The 24086-nt window shown below is 34.3% G+C and overlaps 1 protein-coding gene and 1 long non-coding RNA gene across 3 annotated transcripts; both read left to right on the forward strand.

The window, feature by feature from the left end:
* The first annotated feature begins 700 nt into the window (after positions 1 to 700).
* Positions 701 to 1452, forward strand: LOC123917605. Its single transcript, XR_006812490.1, has 2 exons — positions 701 to 871; positions 1001 to 1452. It is a non-coding gene; the product is annotated as an uncharacterized LOC123917605 (long non-coding RNA).
* A 1564-nt stretch (positions 1453 to 3016) lies between these two features.
* LOC123916723 lies at positions 3017 to 22462 on the forward strand. Of its 2 annotated transcripts, none has more exons than XM_045968237.1 (5): positions 3017 to 3140; positions 3239 to 3318; positions 5363 to 5466; positions 19279 to 19333; positions 22206 to 22462. In XM_045968237.1, exons 1-5 carry the CDS (start codon positions 3075 to 3077, stop codon positions 22339 to 22341), a joined length of 441 nt encoding a protein of 146 aa, XP_045824193.1. In that variant the 5' UTR covers positions 3017 to 3074; the 3' UTR covers positions 22342 to 22462. The 2 variants fall into 2 exon arrangements, with proteins under 2 accessions (XP_045824193.1, XP_045824194.1); XM_045968238.1 differs by lacking the exon at positions 22206 to 22462 and adding an exon at positions 21840 to 22164 and having other exon boundaries at positions 3031 to 3140.
* The last annotated feature ends 1624 nt before the right edge of the window (positions 22463 to 24086 follow it).

The raw sequence follows: 24086 nt of genomic DNA on the forward strand, positions 1-24086 counted from the left end.
TATATATATATACTTGGAAACTATTTCAACCGACGGTGGTAATATCAAGGAGGCACAAAAATGTTGTTCAATTGTCCAATTAGACTTGAAGACTATAATACTATGTTCAACAGGTCAAACATACAAATGTTGCCAAATTATTTTATGCATTATAATTTTTCAAGTATTGATCTTAATTGTTTGGATTACTCTGAAAGATGCTTCAAAAATATATTATTTTTATATCTTTTTTTACACTTAATCTTTACTACATCTTTTTTGGATAAGAGCAATGTTAAAAACTTTATTCACTTTTTAAAATTAATGAAAAGGTGTAGTATTTTTGTGTAAAATAAGTTGTGAAAATACACAACACTCTACTTTTGGTTAATAATAATAAATATTATATTCTTTGGCAAAAAATGAGTCGACAAATTTGGTGAATAAAAATGTGGATGACTCATGAAATCCTCAAAAATAGCATCCTATTTTTTTGGTAATAAAATAAAATAAAATCTTTTCCCCTAAATATTGGTGCATATATTATTCCTATGGCTAAGTAACTAAGGTCTAATGAGCAATTGAGTCCTGAAGAGACAAATGCAATCCATTAATATGCTTAAGAGTCATTTTATGAATATTCTAGTTTTGGAAAAGGTTTCTTGCAATTTTATAAGTGCTAAAAACTATTCGATTGTAGTACAAAGTGCATGTGATTTCATAAGTGTTAAAAACTATTCGATTGTAGTACAAAGTGCATGCGGATTTTACGTTATAAATTCATCAATAATATTTTGTTTCTTACATACAAAACAAACAAAAATGTCTAAAACTCTCTTGTTCATTTCTTCTACTATCCTCTTCCATTTCTTATTTCTTATAACCTACATCGGTATGTCATTTGTTTTTAAATATTTTCAAATTTCCTTATTTTACATAACTCAACTTTTCTTAGTCAAACATAATAATACTCAATCTTTCACATTATTAACTAACATTAGATTTATTCTTCATGTTACAGAATATTTTGGTCCCTGCACTTCAGACTCTGATTGTCCAAATTATCTATGTAGCACCAATGGAATTGGGAAGTGTTCTTCGTATGGTTGTACATGTGTGTATAACCCTTAAGTAATTACTTTATGTTAGTTCTAGTCACAATCTTATAACTCTGATGTATGATTTATCTCAAGCTAGCGTAGATTTAGATTTATATATATATATATATATATATCACATTTATGTTCTTTGCCAAATAAGCATATTAAATTATGCAAGTGTTCTTGTCTATCTTTATTTTAGAAGATATAGAGAGTTAATGTCACTACATGATTAATGTTTTTTTTTTTACAAAATAATATGTTAGTTACTTGATAGCAATGTGAATTTATTTATTTTTTTTATTACAAGCAATGTGAATAAATAAATGGGTAAATGGTTGCTTACCCGGTAAAATTAGATAAATTTGATTTACTCCCTGGGTAATTTTTTTTCTTTCTAAATTCACCGTTGCAATATGAAGATTCTCTCATTTTCGATGATGTGACGTGCACACGTGAAATTTTTTTAACTTATATTTATTTTTAATTCCATTCCAGCTAATAATAATTTTTTTAAAGAAAATTAAAACTTTATTATTATTTTTTTTTATAGAAATTCTTAAAACTCTAAAGGTTTAATAAAGTTTTAATAATAAAGTTTGTAATTTCTGTCAATAAATAAATAAAGTTTTTAGAATTTTTTTAAAAAAATTATTATTAGCCGATGTGGAATTAAAAATAAATATAAATTATTATTAGTAACCTGAATGGTTCATGTCGATAAAATAATTGTCAGAAATAAAATTAAGAGTTGAGATTTTATGCTTTGATGAAAAAATGGAGAAAATTAGTACAAAACCTGAAGTTCAAGGGGAATCTTTCTAGTTAATTTTCCTCAAAGCGTAAAATCTCATCTCTTAATTTCATTTATGACAACATTTTTATCTACATGAACCCTTTAAGTGATCCACCACGAACTAGTGTCAAAAATATTTTTTTTTAATAACTATCAGCGATGGTCTTTAGAAATAAAAACTAATAATTTTTACGGTTTAAAGTTTATACAATGACTTAAATTTTTTTTTATAATAAAATATATAATTTTCTTGAACAACAACTTAATCGATGATTCTTAAATATCAAATACATATTTGTTTTATGTCGTTTTAGTCAAATCAATAGCATGAAGTTATTTAATGGTAAAACTCATACCGTAACATCTAAATTCAATGAAACAATATTTATCATCGTTACTATTAAGGGTGTAAGCGGATTAGAAAAATCCAATTGAACCGATGATTCAAATCAATCCAAACTGAAGGGAAAAAACAACGATTTTTATGGTTCAGATTCAAAATCGAACCGAACTAATTAAAAATCGATGTGGTTTGGTTAAGCTCTCGGATTCAATTTTTAAGAACCGATGAACCGATGGTCTGAACAAATAGTTATATTATTATATATTTGTTTATTTAGTTTAGCCCGCATATAAATTGGTCGAACTTATTGTCAAAAATAAAATAAAAATGGCTATTGCATTTCTCTCGAACCCTAACTTAAAAACACTCTCAGACATTTCACTCTTTTATTATACTTATGCATATACTTAAAAAAAAAAAAGTGTTGCAAACCGGTTAAAGTATTCGAACGAAACCGAACTAAACCAATTAGTTTGATTCGGTTACATTTTTGAAAAATACCAAAAACCGTACAACACCGAACCTATCAAGAGATCATTGGTTCGGACATCGGAATCACCAAAAATCAATCCAAACCGGTTCAATTTCACCCTTGTTACTATTACTATTTTGAACCATTTTGGAGTGGGATAAATTGCTCAACTGGTTAAGCTAATTGAGCTAATGATTCAGAAATTGGAGGTCTAACATTCCCGGGAAAAAAAAAACTATGGTAACATTGTAAATTTGTAATATTCTGACGACTAATAATTTTTAATTAAAAAAAAAAAAAACTATTTTGAACCATTTTATTGAGATGACTTTTAGTACTTCATAATTAGCTTAGCGGATAGAAGAGAAACGAAACATCAACAACATGGCGAGCACCGCTCTCTCTGCCGCCGAATCGGCAAACACCACCCGTCAGTCCCCAAAGAAGGAGGTGACTTACTTCACCTTTCTCTCGTTTCCTCCTCCTCCTTCTTCTTCTCTCTTCTTCTCTCTTCTGTTCTTTGCTGATGATTTATTGGGTTTTTACAGGTAAAGGTGGAAGGTGATGCTATCAAAAATGGGGTTTTCTTTTCTGATGAAAAAAAACCTGACCTTAACGATGGACTCGAGTAAGTTCCTTTTCTCAATGTTTCACAGAGATATTCAACTGAAAATGTTATTTATTTATGTGTATCAAAAAGTTGTTAGAAATTCCAAGTTTCTTAATTTATGGTGATTTCCCCTTTCGGAAACATTATTATTGTTGTTTTGTAAGTGATGATTTGTTTATACTTTGTTAATTTATTTACAAGTGATGATGATTTAAAATTAGGAAGATAATGGGTATGCCTCAAATCACACACTGTTGATGGATATGCTATAATTGTTATACTTTGTTCATGACGTTTCTATAATTGTATTTGGATTGGTATAGTAATAGTACTATATGTGTTTATCCGACTCGGGTGGGTTGAGCACAGCTTGTACTTTGTTTCAATCCGATTTTTTATTTATTTATTAATATATTATACATTGTTTGTTGTTCAAAAAAATAAAAAACTGTTGATGGGTCTGTATCTTTTAGGTCTTTTTTTTTTTAACTCAAAGCTAGGTTATGTGATTTGGTATTAATTGGTTGTTTAGTTGGATGTTCGATAAAAGAGTAAAAACTGCTATTTGTTTGGGGATGGGATTAAACATGTGTTTGGTTTTGCATGAGACACAAAACTCGTGTCCAGCCATGCTTCTGCCGCGGTTTCACGGGAGCTACGAAGCCAAGTTTCTAGTTTCTCTTTGGATGTGAAAAATTTATGTGATTTTAAGTAAATGTTACTACAAGCTAGTGATGATAAAGACTTGGTTAATGATGATTAATAGTTGTTAACCAAGTCTCTTGTAATTAGGGAGTTAGTTACAGGGATGTAATCCCCTGTTGTTACTCCACATTATTAGTGTGGTCTTCTCTCTAGATACTCCCTCCGTCTCAAAGAAAATATCCTATTTGGGTTGGGATTTGGATCCTCGGCAGCAAGTTATCTGCCGCAATTTCTACCGCAAACATGCCTGCCGTTGGATCAATTCAACAGGTCCAAATCGTTTCGTGTACAAATGAGCACAATCCTTTATATTTTTTTTTAAAACAACATAGAACCAGCGACTCGGTGGACAATGGCGAGCGGCGGCCTAAGCTGCAAATTGTTTTGTGTGTTTAGGCTGTAATTACTTTGTCTTGGCTGGCTGTTTTCCTATCATCAATTTAGTGTTTTATGATCTAATAGCCCTCTTACTGGTAAATTTCCGGTTTCTTACTGGTAAATAGCCCTTGGTATGCACAGTATGGCCTTCACGCTTACTGGTAAATTTCCAATTTCTAACTGATATATAGCAAAATTCCTTGTGTAAGTAATGATACTCCCCTGCTGCTACTCCACACACTTACTGGTAAATTTCCAGTTTCTTTCATTCAGTCTCATCTAGGATTAACTAGTCATTTTTTTCCTATTTTGTAGACCGTGTGAGAATAAATGTGATCAATGGTATAAGACCTTGAAGCCACTTTTTCAGATATTGATGATGTTCCAAAGTGCAACCCTTTGTTGGAACTGTCACTGGATGAATTTCTTTATCTTTATTGAATGGAATTCTTATTGTAAACCATCATTCTTTTTTTAACAATTTAAAAGGGAAATCTGGTGCGATAAAGCTCTTGTCACTGCAAGATTGAAGGAAGGATCCGACCCATCCCTTTAATTCTTCATTGATTGTTTGTTTGTAGCCAATAACCACAAATGTTAATTTCTTGGTTATATGTTCTAATTCCACTAAAATAGCTGAGGAAAACTAGTGCCATTTCAGTATGTCATGGTGCACGGAGTAAAATCTCACATGGATTTCTTTGGATGAATTCAGCTGTTCTTCTGAACTCCTTAGTCATGTTACTTTGTTGTTAGGTACAAGTGAATAGTTTGTCCAATATGCACAAATGATCAAATTTCTCTGATCAAATTTCTATTGTTGGATTTAATTCTTTTTTCCCTTTATTTTTATGGCATTAAAAATATGTGCCTTGTATTTTAAGATATGGAAATTTAATTTAAATTTTTGTGGGAAGTATTCTTTGCTGTAAGTTATTTCTCTAGATTATGATGATTTACCATTTTATTCTTTTTACAGTCACCTGGACAGCCCACAGTGCATTGAGAGGTTCACAAAATATGAGAATGAATACACTCATCGTTTGTTGGCCAAATATTTCTCTGGCAAAAGCCTTAATGGAGGTACGCAACAATAGTCATTTAAATCGATACACACTACAGAGAACTCTATACACAATATAAATGCCTACTTTTCGTGCTAGATTTGTCATGGGTATGATAGATTCCTTGATTTAATGATGAAGAGAACACAAGAGGCGGAGCATAGAAGGGTGCAATTTGGGGAGTTATGGAAGCTTTGGAGGGGTAAAGAAGCTATTATTTTTCAAAGATCAATATCGAGTTGGCTTTGTGAAGGGGATTCAAATTCTATGTTTTTTACTGGATGTGAAAGCATGAGCTAAGAAAAACTCTTAAAGTGGGAGATAAGTGGATCCAAAGCTCAGTTCAGATTAGAGAGGCAGTGGAAGTTTTTTTGTGACAATCATGTGTCGACTACTAATTGGGGTGGATTTTCCAAGGCTTTCGGTAGAAGAGAACAATGGTTTAACATCTCCGTTCTCTTTGTCATAGATTGAAGTGGTGATCAAGAAGTTTGATGGTAATAAGAGAAAGCTTATCACTCGGGGCAATGGGGGTTTTCAAGAGTGTATATTTGGAAGATTTGATTTTAATAGCAAATGGATTGCGTGGATGTTAGGACCCAATATGAGGTGCTTAAGTAATTATAGGTGGCTAAGTAATAGATATTATAAAATATATTCTTGAATAGATATTATTCAACAATATCTCCTTAGAAATAAGTATATTTTATTAGTAATAAATAATATCTTTTAGTAAAGATATTCTTCAATAATATTTCCTAAGTAGTATTTAAGAATATGGTTTAGGGTTTGAGAGGAAGGAATGAGAATGGTTTTTCTGTTAGGTCCAGAGTAGAATTACCTACTAGTATTTATCTTTATACTCCCTCCGTCCCTTTTTATATGAGCTAGTTTGACAAAACACGGGTGTTAAGAAAGTGGGTTTTAGTATTAAATTGATTGACAAATTATTGATTTTCCATGTTTACCCTTACAATTAATTGTAGTGCTTTGTATCAAACAAAAAAGAATTTAATACTATTCAAAAAACTATGTAAAGTAAATAAGGGTAAGTTTGGAAAAATAATAATTAATATCATTGATAATTGCAAAAGGGTCTTATAAAAAGGGACAAACTTTTTATTAAACTAGGTCTTATAAAAAGGGACGGAGGGAGTATTATCAAATATAAGTACTATTTATATAAATTTGCATATGTTCTTTGTCGTCATTTTCCCTGCAATAAGTGTAGAGGTAGGGGCAAAAAAACAATTGATTCATAAGCGGAATTGTTAGAAAGGTGGGTAATGCAGGATTCACTAAATTTCGGTTTGATCGGTGGATAGGTAATTCTTCTATGTGAACAATTTCCTCCTTTGTTTGTTTGGTTAGAAAGGTGGTGCAGGAGTTGAGAGTGTTGGATGGAGGAGAGTGGAGGTGGAATTTTATCTGGCATGGGAGGTTGTTTGAGTGAGAGGGAGGGTTAATTGTTAGGCCATTGGAGCTGTTGGATGGGGTTGATCTGTTGGAGGAAGATATGTGGGATTGGCGTCCAGAAAGTGGAGGCTTTTTCACGGTTAAATCTGAGTACTCCTTGCTGGCTGGGAGGGTAGTGAATGATGTTAGATTGGCTAGTATGGAGGAAAAGGTGTTTCATAATCTGTGGAGAAGCCTGACCTTTATTGCGAGATTTGTTCCAAGGTGTGTATATGAAGTGTTCAAGTGGTTGCTAATGGGGTGAAGGATTATTTGGAAGGCTAGAAGTGATATTATTTTTGCTAATGGGGTGAAGGATGGAGCTGGTGGGTGAGATAAAGGCTTTTTCTTGGAGATAGTGTTTGAGCAGATTAAAATTGTCTCCGTGTCTTTTCTATGAGTGGTCGGGGAATCCCTGCCTTTGTTTGGAAAGGTAGGGATTGTGCTGTGATTGGTTTTGTGCTGTCTGCTGTTTCTTTATCTGCCGTGGGGTTTTTCAGTTTTGGAATTTGATAGGACTCGATCTCGATTACGATTAAACATTGATCAAGTAGTAAAATATAGAACAGAATAAAATGTTATATTGAATATCTCATAGAATCAAGGTGATTCTATGGCTGAAATTACAGTAGAAATAGAATGATAAAATGCAGAAAATGTAAAGATAGGCTAGGTAGTTCGAGACACCTAGAATCTCCCAAGTAGAGTGACTACTAAAATAATTGCCTAAAAACAATGGCAGGAACCTTCTCCTATTTAATCAATCAGATCCAGATCTATTTTCCCTTCCCTCACCGAATAAGGAAACATTCCTATAATGGTATGATTAGTTGTATCCTTCTTCCCACGTTTCCTTTTATAAAATCTGTCATAACTATCAATACCTCCCCCTTCAAAATTCTCCTTGTCCTCAAGGAGGAATCCTGAGAACTCTTTGTGCTCTTCAACTACCGGTTCTCATGAATTCTGAAAGGTATGTAGTCTCCTCCCTTTTACTAAAACCTCAACCTCCCCTTGTTCATTCCTTCTAATTACCATGGCTTCTTCAGGCTCATCATCCAGTCGACAAACTTCATTCAAACAAGTAACTTTAGCCATAAAAACATTGACTTTCCCTGGGTCCCATGGTCTGATCAAAACTATTGTGTAGTTGGACACCATTTCAAAACCAAACTTATAGTCTCCATTCCTTTTGTACACTGCTATCATTTCCTTCATAAAGTGAAGGTTATACGAAACTGTCATAAATGGAACCAAGACCTTGTGTATCCATGAATCATGCCCACACTTCCAATTCATCTCAATCAAAGCACTCACAAAAACATCTTCCAATATATCAAATATATTGAATATAGTAACGAGAGAAAACTCATTTAAAACATCAAATATTGCTTTGTCTGCATTTCCCCAGAACTTGACAACCCCATAGTCATTTACTGTATCCTCCTCACAAAAAATCATGTTATTGTAACTTGATATAATTTTAGGTAAATAAGAGAAGGAAACATCCAATTCATCTCAAAAGCTTGTTGTTGTCACATATAGTTGCTGTTGATTCCATACTGGTGGAAAGAAAACTACATTCCCCTTCACGAATCAAATAAGAATTATCAAAGTTAAAGCCAAGAGATGTTAGAACCCTTGCTGCAATGTCTTGAATATATGAAGGTACGCTGAAAAGTGCATCTGTTGCTAGGTTTGCCTCCATCTCAATGTTTTTATCTTCACAGTAAGCCAAACCAGTTACAAAACTTAACATAATAACCACAGGCCAGTCTAAGTCAAGCTTCATAATTTCCATTCTTCTATTTTTTGATGCAAGAGCTACATGGAAAAAATTTCTCCTATTCATGATCCTTTCTCTACTCTCCTTATTAATGAACATAAGTACTTTCTCACCTCTCAGTAATGTTTCAGTGTTCGGGGACCTTTCCACTAATTCCTCAAAAATTATGAGAGCACCATGACTCATCAAAGCATTAGTTGATAGTTCACATGGACCATTGGTGGGATTTATCATAAAATTGTAATTTTTCTTAGTAGCTGCTAATTGAGGTTTTGAAAAATGATCAAGGTTACTAACCTTTGCCATGAACTTGAATAATAAAGAAGTTTCCTCTGCATTTATTTTAGATAATTGTTCTCTAGAAGAAAACAATTTTTTTCCAGGATGTGGAGTTGAAAAGTAATCCTTCCTTCTAAGCTTCAAATTCCCATCATCCTTCCTTATGGCCCGATTGTTTTTAAAGCCCAATAACTTTATGCCAACCCATATTACTACTTTCTTCAAATTCAAACAAAAATTATCTTGGGTCTGACCCACAAGGTTAAAAAATTGACCAAAGTCTCCTTGCAATTTGTAACCATGTCACATAACAGATGATAAAGGGTGTCCACTAAGTGGCACATGGGAGAGAAGATGGGATGTGTGCTGACCTGCTGAGAACACGTGTAACAAGATGCTACTTGTAACACCCAAACCCATTATTTATATATTTCTATCTTAGTAAAATCTTTTTCAAAATACGCAACGGAAAATCACATTTAATTTATTGAATATCGGTTCGAGTATTACACTCATCTACCAAAATAATACTAATGTAGTTAATTAGTAAGAATACTTGTTTATACAAATGTTAAATCAACTAATGTACTTATTAGCTATACAAAACAACCTAGATATGGAGACTCTATATACATATAAAACCCCTTTTCCCGTGTCACAATCAGAGCAGAGCTTCACCGACGACTCGACATCGAATACCACAAAACCTGTAAATCTGGACCCCAACGATCCAGCACATAACACATAAAAGAGAGTTAGACAACATACTCAAAATATAAGTGTAAGTAAAGGGTACTTAAACACTTCTTCATAAAACATGCATAATCATACATCATACATATACGTCACTATCATTCATGCATATTCATATATCATGCATATACTTCATTTATCACCTAATCAATCATTCACAAAATACACCAAACATATAGTTTCACGTCGTCTCGTACAATACCAAAACATCAACAAATACATTGTTCAGATTATGGTCATGACGGACCCTGCGTTGTTCATTTTATAGTCATGACGGACTCAGCTCCTCACATACGGATTAACAATCAACATTTACCAAGTATGTGTCAAACATCATTTATTATAAAATGCACACATAATCCCTAATGCAATCTAATGCTTCACATTCATGTTATGTCCTCTAGACACCTCTAATGCATGTGGTACCATCGTCTTTATCAGGGTATTTCACCTCTGATATCCTTCTTTATCAAACAAATATAGTTCGATATCCTTCTTTATTGGACAAACCAATATCCCTAAATATTCATGATGCATGCACTCAAAACTCATGAATATATTCATCAACAATTTTGGCATATAGCCCATCAACAATAACGTGGAACACTATCCAACGTCCGTCTTTATTAAGATAATCAATACCTTAATATCCGTCTTTATCGAATAACATAATTCGATATACTTCTTTATTAGAATAACATACTCTAATATCCTTCTTTATTAAGTTGATTAACACCTTAATATACTTCTTTGACATTTTAACAAACATCATCAACACAATCAACAACAATTATATTCCACACATATAATCAACAACTATCATCACAATACAATTAATCATGGTTATAAACACCTAATTGCATGTTAGGATACCTTAAATCCATGTTAGAAGTGCCTAATTGCACTTAAAACAACTATCAAAAAGTTGCTGTCACAGTGCTGTTCGCTAAGCGAAGGCTTAGCGAAGCTGTTCGCTAAGCGAAGGCTTAGTGAAGGCTTAGCGAAGCTCACCAGAGGATCACCTGCTCGTGGCGAAGCTGTAGCGAAGCTGTGGCGAGCTGTTCGCCACACGTTCGCTAAGCGAAGGCCTAGCGAACGCCTCTTGTCAGGACAGTTCAAAACCTGCGTTTTCCACACCAATTCACCCAAAAATCCCATTTTTCATGTTATAAACCCCAAATAAGTTCATATTCAAGCATAACAAGCATATCTAAACACAAAAGGACGGTTCATTTCACCGATCTACCATTTTTACTACGAAAAAGTAGAGATTTAACACTTTTACTCAAAACACTCAAGAACACAAAGTTCTTGAGTTTAATCAATCATAAACTTCGTTTTTAACCATTAAATTCGTTCATACATCATGATAAGAGCATGTTAAACATGTTATGAACCTTAGAATCGATTTCCATTAAGAAAATCCATTCACAACTAAAACGAAAATGGGGTGGAGGAAGTTCGGGTGAGGAGAAATCGACATTCTCCCCTTCCTCGAGTCACCCACGAATATGAAATCTACTCTCTTACCTTGGATCGACGAAAGCTCCACGATTGCTCCTCGAATCCCTCCTCTAAGCTCTTGCCCTAGCTCCTTGAGCTCTCCCTTATCTCTAAACTCTCACAAGAACAAGAAAAATGAAATGTTTCCTCTCTTCCCCTTGGCCATATGGCGCCCCTCACAAGTCCATAAGGCCCATTGGGCCTCAAGCCCAATTGGCTTGGCCCAACTCGCGTTAACTCTCACTAACTCGTGCGTTAACTAAAACTCTCGATAAATAACTTAAAGTTACTATCTTACTTAAAAACCACATCACCAAATAATTAAACACTTAAATAGTGAATAATAAATTTGGGTCGTTACAACTCTCCCCTACTTAGAAGATTTTCGCCCTCGAAAATTACGCGACTAAAACAACTCCGGATAACTCCTGTATCCGAGCCTCCAACGAAACGCTCAAAACGCTACACATACTAAGTTTGACAAAATTAGTTTATCCCATCCAACACAATTTTTGTCCATTTATCAACAAGAGATCAAGGACGGCCAGTTCCTCAATTTGTCGATAGATAGTCAACAATCATGATATCGGCATAAACCATTCTTATCAAACCGCTAAAATGTCCACTCCGCACGAAACATCCATAGACTCACATTCTACGACCTCACAACGTTACCCTAAAATAGGTACAACCAATCGAACTCTCCGAAAGATACTTCCGTGGAATACTTCCACAACTCCATACTCCTCATAAATCTTTGATTCCCTCATGAATCACTTAACCGTGTTACATCACTTATTCATATTCGAATCTTATTCCAACATATCACTCGATAATTCAATTCCAACAATCACTTGATGACCAACATTCTCAAACTTCATTGACATATGCTAAAAACTACCGTCTCTAACCGTCAAATTCCTTTTCTCACATTGAGTCGAATCCAATACGACTACTCTGTTCCCAAGTAATCTCTTAACCAACCTTTGCATTCCTTAACACAAACAATTTCCAATACCACTTCTTAATCTTTTAGTAATTCGCTACTTCCAAATTAGGCCACTGCCTAAAATTGGTTCTCCAAACAATCATAACCTCTATCTCGTTGATTCCAAACGACATCTTCAATTTGCCCATAATCCATCTATCCATGTTCCTCATCATCTTGCATTGCAACAAGTATACTCTTCTTCGTTTATTCACTCATCGAATTCTTATTCACCTCTGACTTCTACCAATCAACATCTCTCTATGGATAGCTATCTTTAAACTCCTCCTTAGTACATTCGATACCCAAAATCAAACTCTTGAATTTAAATCCACAAGGCTTCAAATACTCGTCATACGATCTAACTCTATCCATTAAATTCTAATATAAGGTACAAGGTCTTCCAATATCAACTCTTTGTCTTAGTATTCTTACTAGCGACTCCTTGTCTACTCCCAATATGACATCTCTAGAAAATTTCCAAAATTCTCGTCCAAAATACATCTCAAGTTTATTCCTCGAATCACTCTCATTCCGTCGTCCACGATGAGACCATACTATATCAACATCCACGATGCATCTAACAAAACTAGTCTCTACCGACTCTTCCATTCCATGAATCCAAATTCCTTAGCAAATACTTACTCACTCTTATCTTGTGGGCACTACCAAATGCTCTCCGACACTTACTTTAGGCATCACCTTCAACCTCTTACTATATGTGCTCAAACACAACATCTACTCACATGTGCGGTAATCCTTTTCGCAAACTCTCACCTAACACAAGTCACTTCCAACATGACCTCATATACTCATTCTCTGCACGTTCTTCAACAGCTAACTTTCTTATTTCCAATCATTCTAAGACGTTACTACTCACTTAGCTTCATCTCAACCTCCAAGACTCTACGTTCTCATTCAACATGTGACACCAATTGTCCGGTTATTATCCAAATCCAATTACCCTTTCTTCGACAAGCCTCTCACAAAATCTTTCGAATCGTTATCCTACTTCCATCTTCGAATAAACTCGACTACTCATACAATCCTTACTTCCAACGATTCAACAAACATACCAATCCTATTATGATATTTCTCAATTCCATTCTCGTCTACCTTAAAGCCTACTTCCCTTCATCGATTAATGAACACCAACGGTTCACTAATCTTCACATCTCTTATGAAAATTACTTCACACACTAGACTTAGAACTCCAAATTGTTCAACCAATTCAACCTACTACCAAATGCACGACTCACGTAAAACTTCTTACTCAAGAATCCGCTACAACATCCGATCCACTTGGATGACAACTTACTTCAAAATCATCACCTCCCAAGAATCTTAATCACTCCCTCTTCTTCATATTCGACTCCTTTCGATCAAACAGGTTCTTCAACTTTGGTCCACAAAACACGCCTCCATACTTTTAGTGCAACACACGATCTCCAATCATTCCGAATACCCTTCATCTCACTTAACCAATCTCACTAACGCCCCACAGCGTAACACTTGGTCTGACAACTTCCCTTCTAGTAGTTTCTCACAACTTGTTGCGCCCATTCATTCCACTTCGAACAACGTCGCCAATTCCTGAATATTCCACTTCAAGAGCATTTCTACTCATCTCATCTTCTCACGTTCGAAACATCTCGGAGGGATATAACCTTCTCCCCCACTTATCTCAAACTCACTCGTACTCTTCCACTAGAACTTCCGGTGCTCACACCTAACGGTTCTATCGTCTCTAAACATATTCTTCCTAAGAAGAAACTAGTATCGACATCGTTTACACGCATGTCGCATACAAGGGACAAAACCTAACCCACGATACCTAAACACTTACACAAAATCATGCAAGCATCCCAGTAACCTATACTTCCCTCACTTCTCAAAGTTAGGAAATCAAAACAACACAAGAAAAATGAACATTGCATAGCAATAATTCATACTCACATTCAATCAACTCAGAACAAGACATCAACAAAATAAATTTCTTGTCTGGCTCCCTCACTTAGCAAAAGCTAGCGAGCTCCCGGCGAGACAAGTCACAAACATTCACAGGATATAGCAAGACTTAGCGAGACTCAGCGAGGTTCATTCTTCGCCGAGCGAGCACATCCAAAAATCTGGGTGCTCTGCTACGGTTTTGAACTTACGCTCACTAAACTCTCGTTTTCTCGACTCACTAATCCACAAAATCCAAAACATCAAGCATATAACATCATTATAGACTTGAAAGCACAATTAGAATCATGCATCAACAATCACAACATAGAATTATGAGATCTTCATGTTTTTACTCATAAAACGCATAGCAATTCAAACGCCTAGTAATCATCTAGCACATGTTATAAACAAACATATAACAAACACATACAAGGACACATTAATATCCTAATCTTCTCACCATTTTGAAAATTAAATTTTTCACTTACTCAAAGAAAATAACTCTATATTTTCACCAAAATCTTCAAGAAATAATATTAGTTTTTAAAATTATTTCAAATCATTACCACATGCAGTTTTATATCATGCCGGATCGTCACATGCAGTTTTACATCATGCCGGATCATCACATGCAGTTTTACATCATGCCGGATCATCAACAATTAGCAAATAAGCATCAATCAACCAAGTTTAAACTACACAAAGGTTAAACACTAAGCATATACAACTATTATAAACATAGAAGTATAATACTCACACATCTACTCACAAGAAGAATGGATAATCTAATCCAATTCACATCACTCATAGTTCCTAAATGAACAACATAAGTGATTTCACAAAACAAACACGACAAATTTGTTAAACAAACGCGACTGACACACAATACTCACTTGGTCTGACTGCACAGACCTGCTCTGATCGACACATAACCCACACAGTCCGAAGACAACGGGGCTCTGATACCAATTGTAACACCCAATACCATTATTTATATATTTCTATCTTAGTAAAATCTTTTTCAAAATACGCAACGGAAAATCACATTTAATTTATTGAATATCGGTTCGAGTATTACACTCCTCTACCAAAATAATACTAATGTAGTTAATTAGTAAGAATACTTGTTTATACAAATGTTAAATCAACTAATGTACTTATTAGCTATACAAAACAACCTAGATATGGAGACTCTATATACATATAAAACCCCTTTTCCCGTGTCACAATCAGAGCAGAGCTTTACCGACGACTCGACATCGAATACCACAAAACCTGTAAATCTGGACCCCCAACGATCCAGCACATAACACATAAAAGAGAGTTAGACAACATACTCAAAATATAAGTGTAAGTAAAGGGTACTTAAACACTTCTTCATAAAACATGCGTAATCATACATCATACATATACGTCACTATCATTCATGCATATTCATATATCATGCATATACTTCATTTATCACCTAATCAATCATTCACAAAATACACCAAACATATAGTTTCACGTCGTCTCGTACAATACCAAAACATCAACAAATACATTGTTCAGATTATGGTCATGACGGACCCTGCGTTGTTCATTTTATAGTCATGACGGACTCTGCTCCTCACATACGGATTAACAATCAACATTTACCAAGTATGTGTCAAACATCATTTATTATAAAATGCACACATAATCCCTAATGCAATCTAATGCTTCACATTCATGTTATGTCCTCTAGACACCTCTAATGCATGTGGTACCATCGTCTTTATCAGGGTATTTCACCTCTGATATCCTTCTTTATCAAACAAATATAGTTCGATATCCTTCTTTATTGGACAAGCCAATATCCCTAAATATTCATGATGCATGCACTCAAAACTCATGAATATATTCATCAACAATTTTGGCATATAGCCCATCAACAATAACGTGGAACACTATCCAACGTCCGTCTTTATTAAGATAATCAATACCTTAATATCCGTCTTTATCGAATAACATAATTCGATATACTTCTTTATTAGAATAACATACTCTAATATCCTTCTTTATTAAGTTGATTAACACCTTAATATACTTCTTTGACATTTTAACAAACATCATCAACACAATCAACAACAATTATATTCCACACATATAATCAACAACTATCATCACAATACAATTAATCATGGTTATAAACACCTAATTGCATGTTAGGATACCTTAAATCCATGTTACAAGTGCCTAACTGCACTTAAAACAACTATCAAAAAGTTGCTGTCACAGTGCTGTTCGCTAAGCGAAGGCTTAGCGAAGCTGTTCGCTAAGCGAAGGCTTAGCGAAGCTCACCAGAGGATCACCTGCTCGTGGCGAAGCTGTAGCGAAGCTGTGGCGAGCTGTTCGCCACACGTTCGCTAAGCGAAGGCCTAGCGAACGCCTCCTGTCAGGACAGTTCAAAACCTGCGTTTTCCACACCAATTCACCCAAAAATCCCATTTTTCATGTTATAAACCCCAAATAAGTTCATATTCAAGCATAACAAGCATATCTAAACACAAAAGGACGGTTCATTTCACCGATCTACCATTTTTACTAAGAAAAAGTAGAGATTTAACACTTTTACTCAAAACACTCAAGAACACAAAGTTCTTGAGTTTAATCAATCATAAACTTCGTTTTTAACCATTAAATTCGTTCATACATCATGATAAGAGCATGTTAAACATGTTATGAACCTTAGAATCGATTTCCATTAAGAAAATCCATTCACAACTAAAACGAAAATGGGGTGGAGGAAGTTCGGGTGAGGAGAAATCGACATTCTCCCCTTCCTCGAGTCACCCACGAATATGAAATCTACTCTCTTACCTTGGATCGACGAAAGCTCCACGATTGCTCCTCGAATCCCTCCTCTAAGCTCTTGCCCTAGCTCCTTGAGCTCTCCCTTCTCTCTAAACTCTCACAAGAACAAGAAAAATGAAATGTTTCCTCTCTTCCCCTTGGCCATATGGCGCCCCTCACAAGTCCATAAGGCCCATTGGGCCTCAAGCCCAATTGGCTTGGCCCAACTCGCGTTAACTCTCACTAACTCGTGCGTTAACTAAAACTCTCGATAAATAACTTAAAGTTACTATCTTACTTAAAAACCACATCACCAAATAATTAAACACTTAAATAGTGAATAATAAATTTGGGTCGTTACACTACTACTGTGCAAAATGGATTGCAAAGATTTGTACATCTGGCCCCTTGATTTTAGGAATATGCCCAACTTGCATATTTCCGACTTTGCCCCTTGGCCTCTCCTCAGATTCGCAAATTCCTTCAACCAAGGAAAGTCTTCGACGACGGCGGTCTCAACTAACGGCGTCCCGACGGCGGTTGGTGGCAATTCGGCGTCCGGTGGCTTGGGTGGTGGTATGATTGTGATATGAGAACAATCCACATGCCTCCTTCGTAAACTCTCCTTCAGCTGAGTCGGGTTTCTCAATGGTTGTTTCCATGGTGATTCGTCCATTATCTCCTTCCACAGTGATTCCTCTGATCGTGGATGTACCGAAATCCCTGGGTTCCACGTTTTGTGAATTACTCCAACCACGATGAGCAGATTCGGATCCGGTGATTTTGCTTGCGGTGGAATCGTAGCAACTGAGTCGCAGTATGGCGGCTCTAACGTGTCCGATGGTTGTTCTGATAGCAGTCCCGACAGTTTTGGTGGTGGCTTGGTCGGTGGTTCCAGAGCAACCACTTGCTCTGTTTTCTGCATCACACTCATCTTTTCTGTCGCAACCTTCACACCAGTTTCAGATACATTCACTTCTGTTTTCGGCTGAAACTCAGATTTGTTGAGGTGAATTTCTTCTTTGCGGTCGTAGAATATATCGTTACCACCATCAGTTTGCGGTGGTTGAGATCGTGAGTCCCACGACCACGTGCTATTATCGCTCCATTCCTCTTCTTCGTCATAGTGGTGCACCCTTTCCCGTGGTCGCCCCCGACGACGATTACAACGATCCCGTTGTTCTAGAATGAGCTCGCGAATCTGCTCCACCGTGACTGGTGGCGGTCGTGATTGTTGTTCAAGAACCAATTGACGAAGCTGCTCAACTGCAACTTCAGCTTTGCTCATCCTTTGTTCTAACGCATCAACACGTTTCTCCATTCGGTGATTGGATTTTGAGTTGTAACCAAAGCTCTGGATACCAATTGATAGGACTCGATCTCGATTACGATTAAACATTGATCAAGTAGTAAAATATAGAACAGAATAAAATGTTATATTGAATATCTCATAGAATCAAGGTGATTCTATGGCTGAAATTACAGTAGAAATAGAATGATAAAATGCAGAAAATGTAAAGATAGGCTAGGTAGTTCGAGACACCTAGAATCTCCCAAGTAGAGTGACTACTAAAATAATTGCCTAAAAACAATGGCAGGAACCTTTTCCTATTTAATCAATCAGATCCAGATCTATTTTCCCTTTCCTCACCGAATAAGGAAACATTCCTATAATGGTATGATTAGTTGTATCCTTCTTCCCACGTTTCCTTTTATAAAATCTGTCATAACTATCGGAATTTAGCTTTTTTGTGTGCTGTCTGGCCCTAGAGCTTATTTATCTGTTGGTGTTGGTTTTTCTCCTCCTGTCGGCAGTGTTTTTATTTTAATTATTTTTGTGGCTACTGTTTTCCTCGACTTGTGTTTCAGGGTATTCCTTTTTGGATCTTGTTTTCGGTTTGTATCAGAGTTGATTGTAATTGTTTTTCTGGTTTTTCGGTGTAGTGGGGTAGTGTTTAGTGTCTTTTAGTTGTGTTGGTTTGCCTGGTGCAGGGTGTGGTAGTTTCGGGGGTTGTTGGAGTTCACTACTCCTTTTGTTCTTTAGGGATGTGGTGTATTTGTATGTTCATCTTTGTGGCATCCTAAGTACAGCTTGTTCTTGGGTTTAGAAAATTGTACAATTTAGGAAATATTGACACATTTACTTAATTCTAGCAAACTATTTTTGCATTGCTTCGTAATTACCCTATATATTAGTTATAAATTCTGCAGTGCATAATCTCTATTGTGCTTGTTTGTTCACAATGATCCATATCTTGTATAAAAAACCTTGAGTTGATAGTAAGTATCATTTTTCGTTGCAGGCACCAGTTTTTATGAGGAAACAACAATAGACGGTGAAATTGTGAAGTCAAGCAGGTAAGAATGTGCAATGAACTATTTTGCAGTTGCAATCTTAATGAAAATTAAGAGAAGAATTTAAATACTACTAGGACTCAATGTTGTCTATATCTACTACTACTACTACATATAAAAAAACTAAAATATTCCAAAACTCTCTAATTTACCTTCACTTCACTAAACTTAGGCCCATTTGTATCAACTTATTTTCCAGCTTATGAAAAGTAGTTTATGTAAATAAATAAGCTTTTATGTCGATTCATAAGTTCTAACTAACGAAAATTATATTTTTATAAGTTGTTTTTTCATATACTATCTTCACAAACATATATAAAATAAAACATTAAAACTCATTTTTATGCATAAGTTGTTTCACATAAGCTAAAAAATAAGTCAATCCAAACGAGTAGGCTTAAATGCAGTTTTGGTCACCTTATTTTCAATTTTATTGGAGTTTTGGTACTCCTGTTTTATAAATTAGATTTTTGGCCCCTTATTTCAAATTTTTTTACTTTTGGTCCCCCAACTCTATTTTGGATTCAATTTTGATGACGTAGCAAAGATACTTATGACATGACAGACATATGCCACTTGAATAAAACAATTCTAAGTGGCATTATAATTTATTTTAATTTCACTAAATCTTTTTTAACAAAATTCAATAAATCTTATTAAAAACTATTTTTATTATTAAAACAATAAATTAAATTAAAAATATATGTTAAACCCGAAATCCTTAAATCTCCTTCAGATTCACTACGGTTTCTTTCTTCTCCCAATCTCATTCACGCCAGAGGATTGAGAGCCAACCCATTTCATTGGCTTTTATTTTTTTCACCAACTCCCAACACACCCTTCCTTATTACTCCCTCCGGTCCTTATTATAAGAAGAATTTTACTTTTTAGATTCATAGAATTTTGGATGTATCTAGTCAATAATATGGACCAGATATATCCAACATTCTAAAAAGTAAATTTTTTCTTATAATAAGAACCATAGGGTGTATGTAGATATAATAAGTACATAAAATGCTGAATGCAACAAGATGGTGCAAATAATCGGTATCTTTTTGCATATAAAATAATTAATATTTTAAAAAATAGTATATTAATGAATGTTGGTATTTCAAAAATGAGTTTTAAAATTTTTTAATTTTTTTTTTTACGAAAAAATTTTATGATATTAGGACATAAAAATCTGTTTCTGTGAATATAAGTACATACAACTTACAACAAGCACGGTAAAAATAATTGACATATTTTTGCATATAAAATAAAATTATATTATTTAGACATAATTTTTTTAACATATTTAGACATCAAAATTTGCAACAAGTGTCCTGCTAATTTTTTACGGTTTTTCACATATAAAATTAACAAATGCTTCCTCCATCTCACAATAGGTGTCCTTTTTGAATTTGTCACACTTTTTAAGGAAATTATTAGCTGTGTTGATTTTTTTTTTCTATAGGCAAATGTTAGTTATTAGTATATTGTTAGAGGGGGAGGAGGAAATGTTAAAAGTCGGGGATTGAAATGTGAACCTTTTCTTAAACTTCTTCGATGTCTCGATCCTTTTTTTTGGTTACCATCTCAACCCTTTACCACTAATAAAATAAGTGTTTATTAAAATGCAATTTTTTTTTACAGCTATTAAAATGCAATGAGTAAATAAGGGTAATTTATTTCAATTTGGATCCTCGGCAGGCAGCAATTTTCTCTGTCAGCTGTTTCTGCTGCAACGTTCTAGGCCGTATGATTCATCCAAAGGTTGAGATAAATGACAAAAATTAACATTAAACCTAAAGGAGTGTTTGGATTGTGGAAAATAATAATTATTATGATTTTGATTGTTGGCTGAATGCTGATTCCGACTTTTTCTTAGATCTTAATTTTTCGATATCACGTTTGTGAAAGTGGCTATCAAATAGATTATAAGATGATCAAAAATTGGGGGAAAAATTGAAGCACAATCAACAGAGAGATTAAACCTAAGGTTTCTATCATATACATGTCGTTAAGCTACAAAATTTGCATAATAATAAACTACAATACTAAACTGAGGGGGGAAATTTGGAGTCATCAACATACTCAAACTCGCCGCTGTTACATAGCTGTGTGATGCCGTATGCGTATTCTTTTTCTACATTTATTTTATTTTGCTTGGTGTTTAACCGCTACCATCAGATTAATCCAACGAATGTGAATGGTGCAGCAGAGGAGGCTGCAGAGGAGTATGCAGCCGAGGATCCATATCGAATTTATTTGAAAAAAATAAGAAACGTTGTCTTGAGTTCTAAAGAGACAAATAATTTTGAACAAAAAAACTCATAAGTGAGGATGTGACACTTACTTTAAGACAGATGAGTATTTTATAGAAATATTACATCAATTTTGATATTTTTAAAATGAGGAGGGATCAATTGACTCGAAGAGGAACTCTTTTAAGTTACTCCAAATCATGACCCTTGATTTTATTATTAATTAATGGTTATGATCAATTACTAATAATCCCTATCATTAGGTTATTGTACGCTTATGAAAATGCACTGCACCGGCTTACACATACATGTTGCACATACGTGTTGATAAATTCCTTAACCTCTTACACATATAGGTAAGAAAACATTTAAATTAAGTTTGTTAAAACACTCCCTGCAACTGAAGGTATATTGGTTGGTATCAATGGGAGATTGGAAGGAGTAAAAGTCCATGTTCATTGTTGCAGGTGTGGTTTTTTTGTTTGTTGCAGGCGCGAGTAAAAAAACTTAACCATAAGTATTATTAGTTATTAATCATAGCCATTGATTAATATTAAAATTAAGGGTTTTGATTGGGAGTAACTATTAACATTTGAGAAACTAATCCATGCTAGGACATGTTTGTGTAGGGTGCCTTGTTTCCGGTTATATGCTGATCCTGTCGTAGGTTTTGAAGAGCAATGCATCAATGGACCGTCTTCACCAGTGGAAACAGAAGCTAACAACCCTAATGGGAAACACACAGTGTCCATGTTTGCATGGTGAAGCATCATTGCATCAATGCATATATGTATCTTAAAAAATTTGAAGTGAAATGCTGAAATCTCTCAAAAATTAGTGTAACAGGCAACTTGCCTATTTTATATATATTTCTTTTCCTATGACACATGTTTATTCATGTTCCTCTCACGTGTGTTTCTCTCAATTTTTTATCACTTATTCTTCTTCCACAGCGCTTTACCTTCCGTAGTTTTATGGGATCTATTGGTGTCACCTCAGATCTGCATTTTAGCTTTATTGAATCACAAGTATGAGCCTGTTTGGCCTAGCTTTTTTTTTCCTCATCTTCTTAGAATGAGAAGCTATTCCAAACAATATTTTTTAAAAGCTTTAGATATGGCAAATGTGTTAGCCAAATTAATGTGTTGATGTCAGCAATTGAAATTCTTGAGTTTGTGAAAGCTACAAATTGTTATCCAAACGTTTCAATTGCTTATTAAGGGTCTGTTTGGATTAGTTTATTTTTAAACTTATGCAAACAACATATGCAATTTTTATGTATTATTATAAGTTTGTCAAGGTAGCTTATGATAAAATAGTTTATAAAAAAACAATTTTTACTAGTGTGAACTTATAAAATAGCATAAAACATAATTTATATTGCATAAACTCAAATATAAGTTAATCCAAATAGGCCCTAAATTCTCTTTACTATAGAGGTGTTTACGGAAAGAAGTTTTTGGAAGTTAAAATTATTGAAAGGTTTGATGATCTAACCATTTTATTTATTGCATTTTATATGTAGGGTCAAGGTTCGAACCCAGAATCTCCCTTTTATTTATCTCGAGATAAATTTATAGTCTACTGACCCAAAAAAGAACAACCTAAGCTTAAGACATCCCCTTTTTTAAATTTGTTGGATTCTATAAATTTGTTTAGATCCTTTTATATAGAATAAATTACACCCATCTCTCTGGAAATAAGCTAAAATTACAATCTCATTCCCTCTTATGTTAAAATGGGAAAGGATTCCCTCCGGTGCATTGTCCACCGGATTCTCTCTAGTTTCAGTGACAACCATTAGATCATCTTTTCTTTTTTATATTTTTTAATTTTTTTTATTGAAAGGCCATGATTTGATTGGATGGATTGTTCACGGGAGACAATCCACTCCCGAGCACATACTCCCTCCGTTCATTTTTAAGTGTCTTTTTAGAATAGTAACACCAAATTAACGAAGTGTATTTTTGCACATTATTTTTCTATTATACCTTCATTTTAATCAAGCAATAAATTCTTATATTTTTGCACACACTTTCTCTTTCCAATAAATTTAATATATTATGTACAAAAAAGAACAATAAATTAATATGTTATGTAAAAATTTAAAAAAAAATCCAAATATATAGCATTAATTAATTTTATTGAAAAAAAATAAGAGTAATTGATAAATTGTACCATTAATACCAAAACGACAGTTAAATAAGAACGTTAAATTCAATGTCAAAAGACACTTAAAAATGAATGGAGGTTGTACACTTTAGTCCATTTTAACATAAATAACTGTTAAATGAGAAAAAAGATCAAGAGTACAATAGGCATATGGTGAAAACCGTGTGTTTAAAAGCATCACGAACATTCTATTATATAGTCGATTCTACAATTAAAAGCATTGATTACAAAAGGAATATGTGCTATGAAATATGCTACATTCTAGAGTATATTTACAATAATTATTAAATATCAACACTCTCCCTCAACCTGAAGCATGTAAGTCAAATACATCAAGC

Source organism: Trifolium pratense, linkage group LG3, assembly GCF_020283565.1.
Source record: "Trifolium pratense cultivar HEN17-A07 linkage group LG3, ARS_RC_1.1, whole genome shotgun sequence".
NCBI lineage: Eukaryota > Viridiplantae > Streptophyta > Magnoliopsida > Fabales > Fabaceae > Trifolium > Trifolium pratense.

What these genes read in the sequence shown, in the direction of transcription:
- LOC123916723 (XM_045968237.1), top strand. Translation starts at nt 3,075, where the DNA reads ATGGCGAGCACCGCTCTCTCTGCCGCCGAATCGGCAAACACCACCCGT. An exon ending in GTCAGTCCCCAAAGAAGGAG is followed by an intron (nt 3,141 to 3,238) that starts GTGACTTACTTC and finishes GGGTTTTTACAG; the next exon opens with GTAAAGGTGGAAGGTGATGC. An exon ending in GAAATTGTGAAGTCAAGCAG is followed by an intron (nt 19,334 to 22,205) that starts GTAAGAATGTGC and finishes ATGTTTGTGTAG; the next exon opens with GGTGCCTTGTTTCCGGTTAT.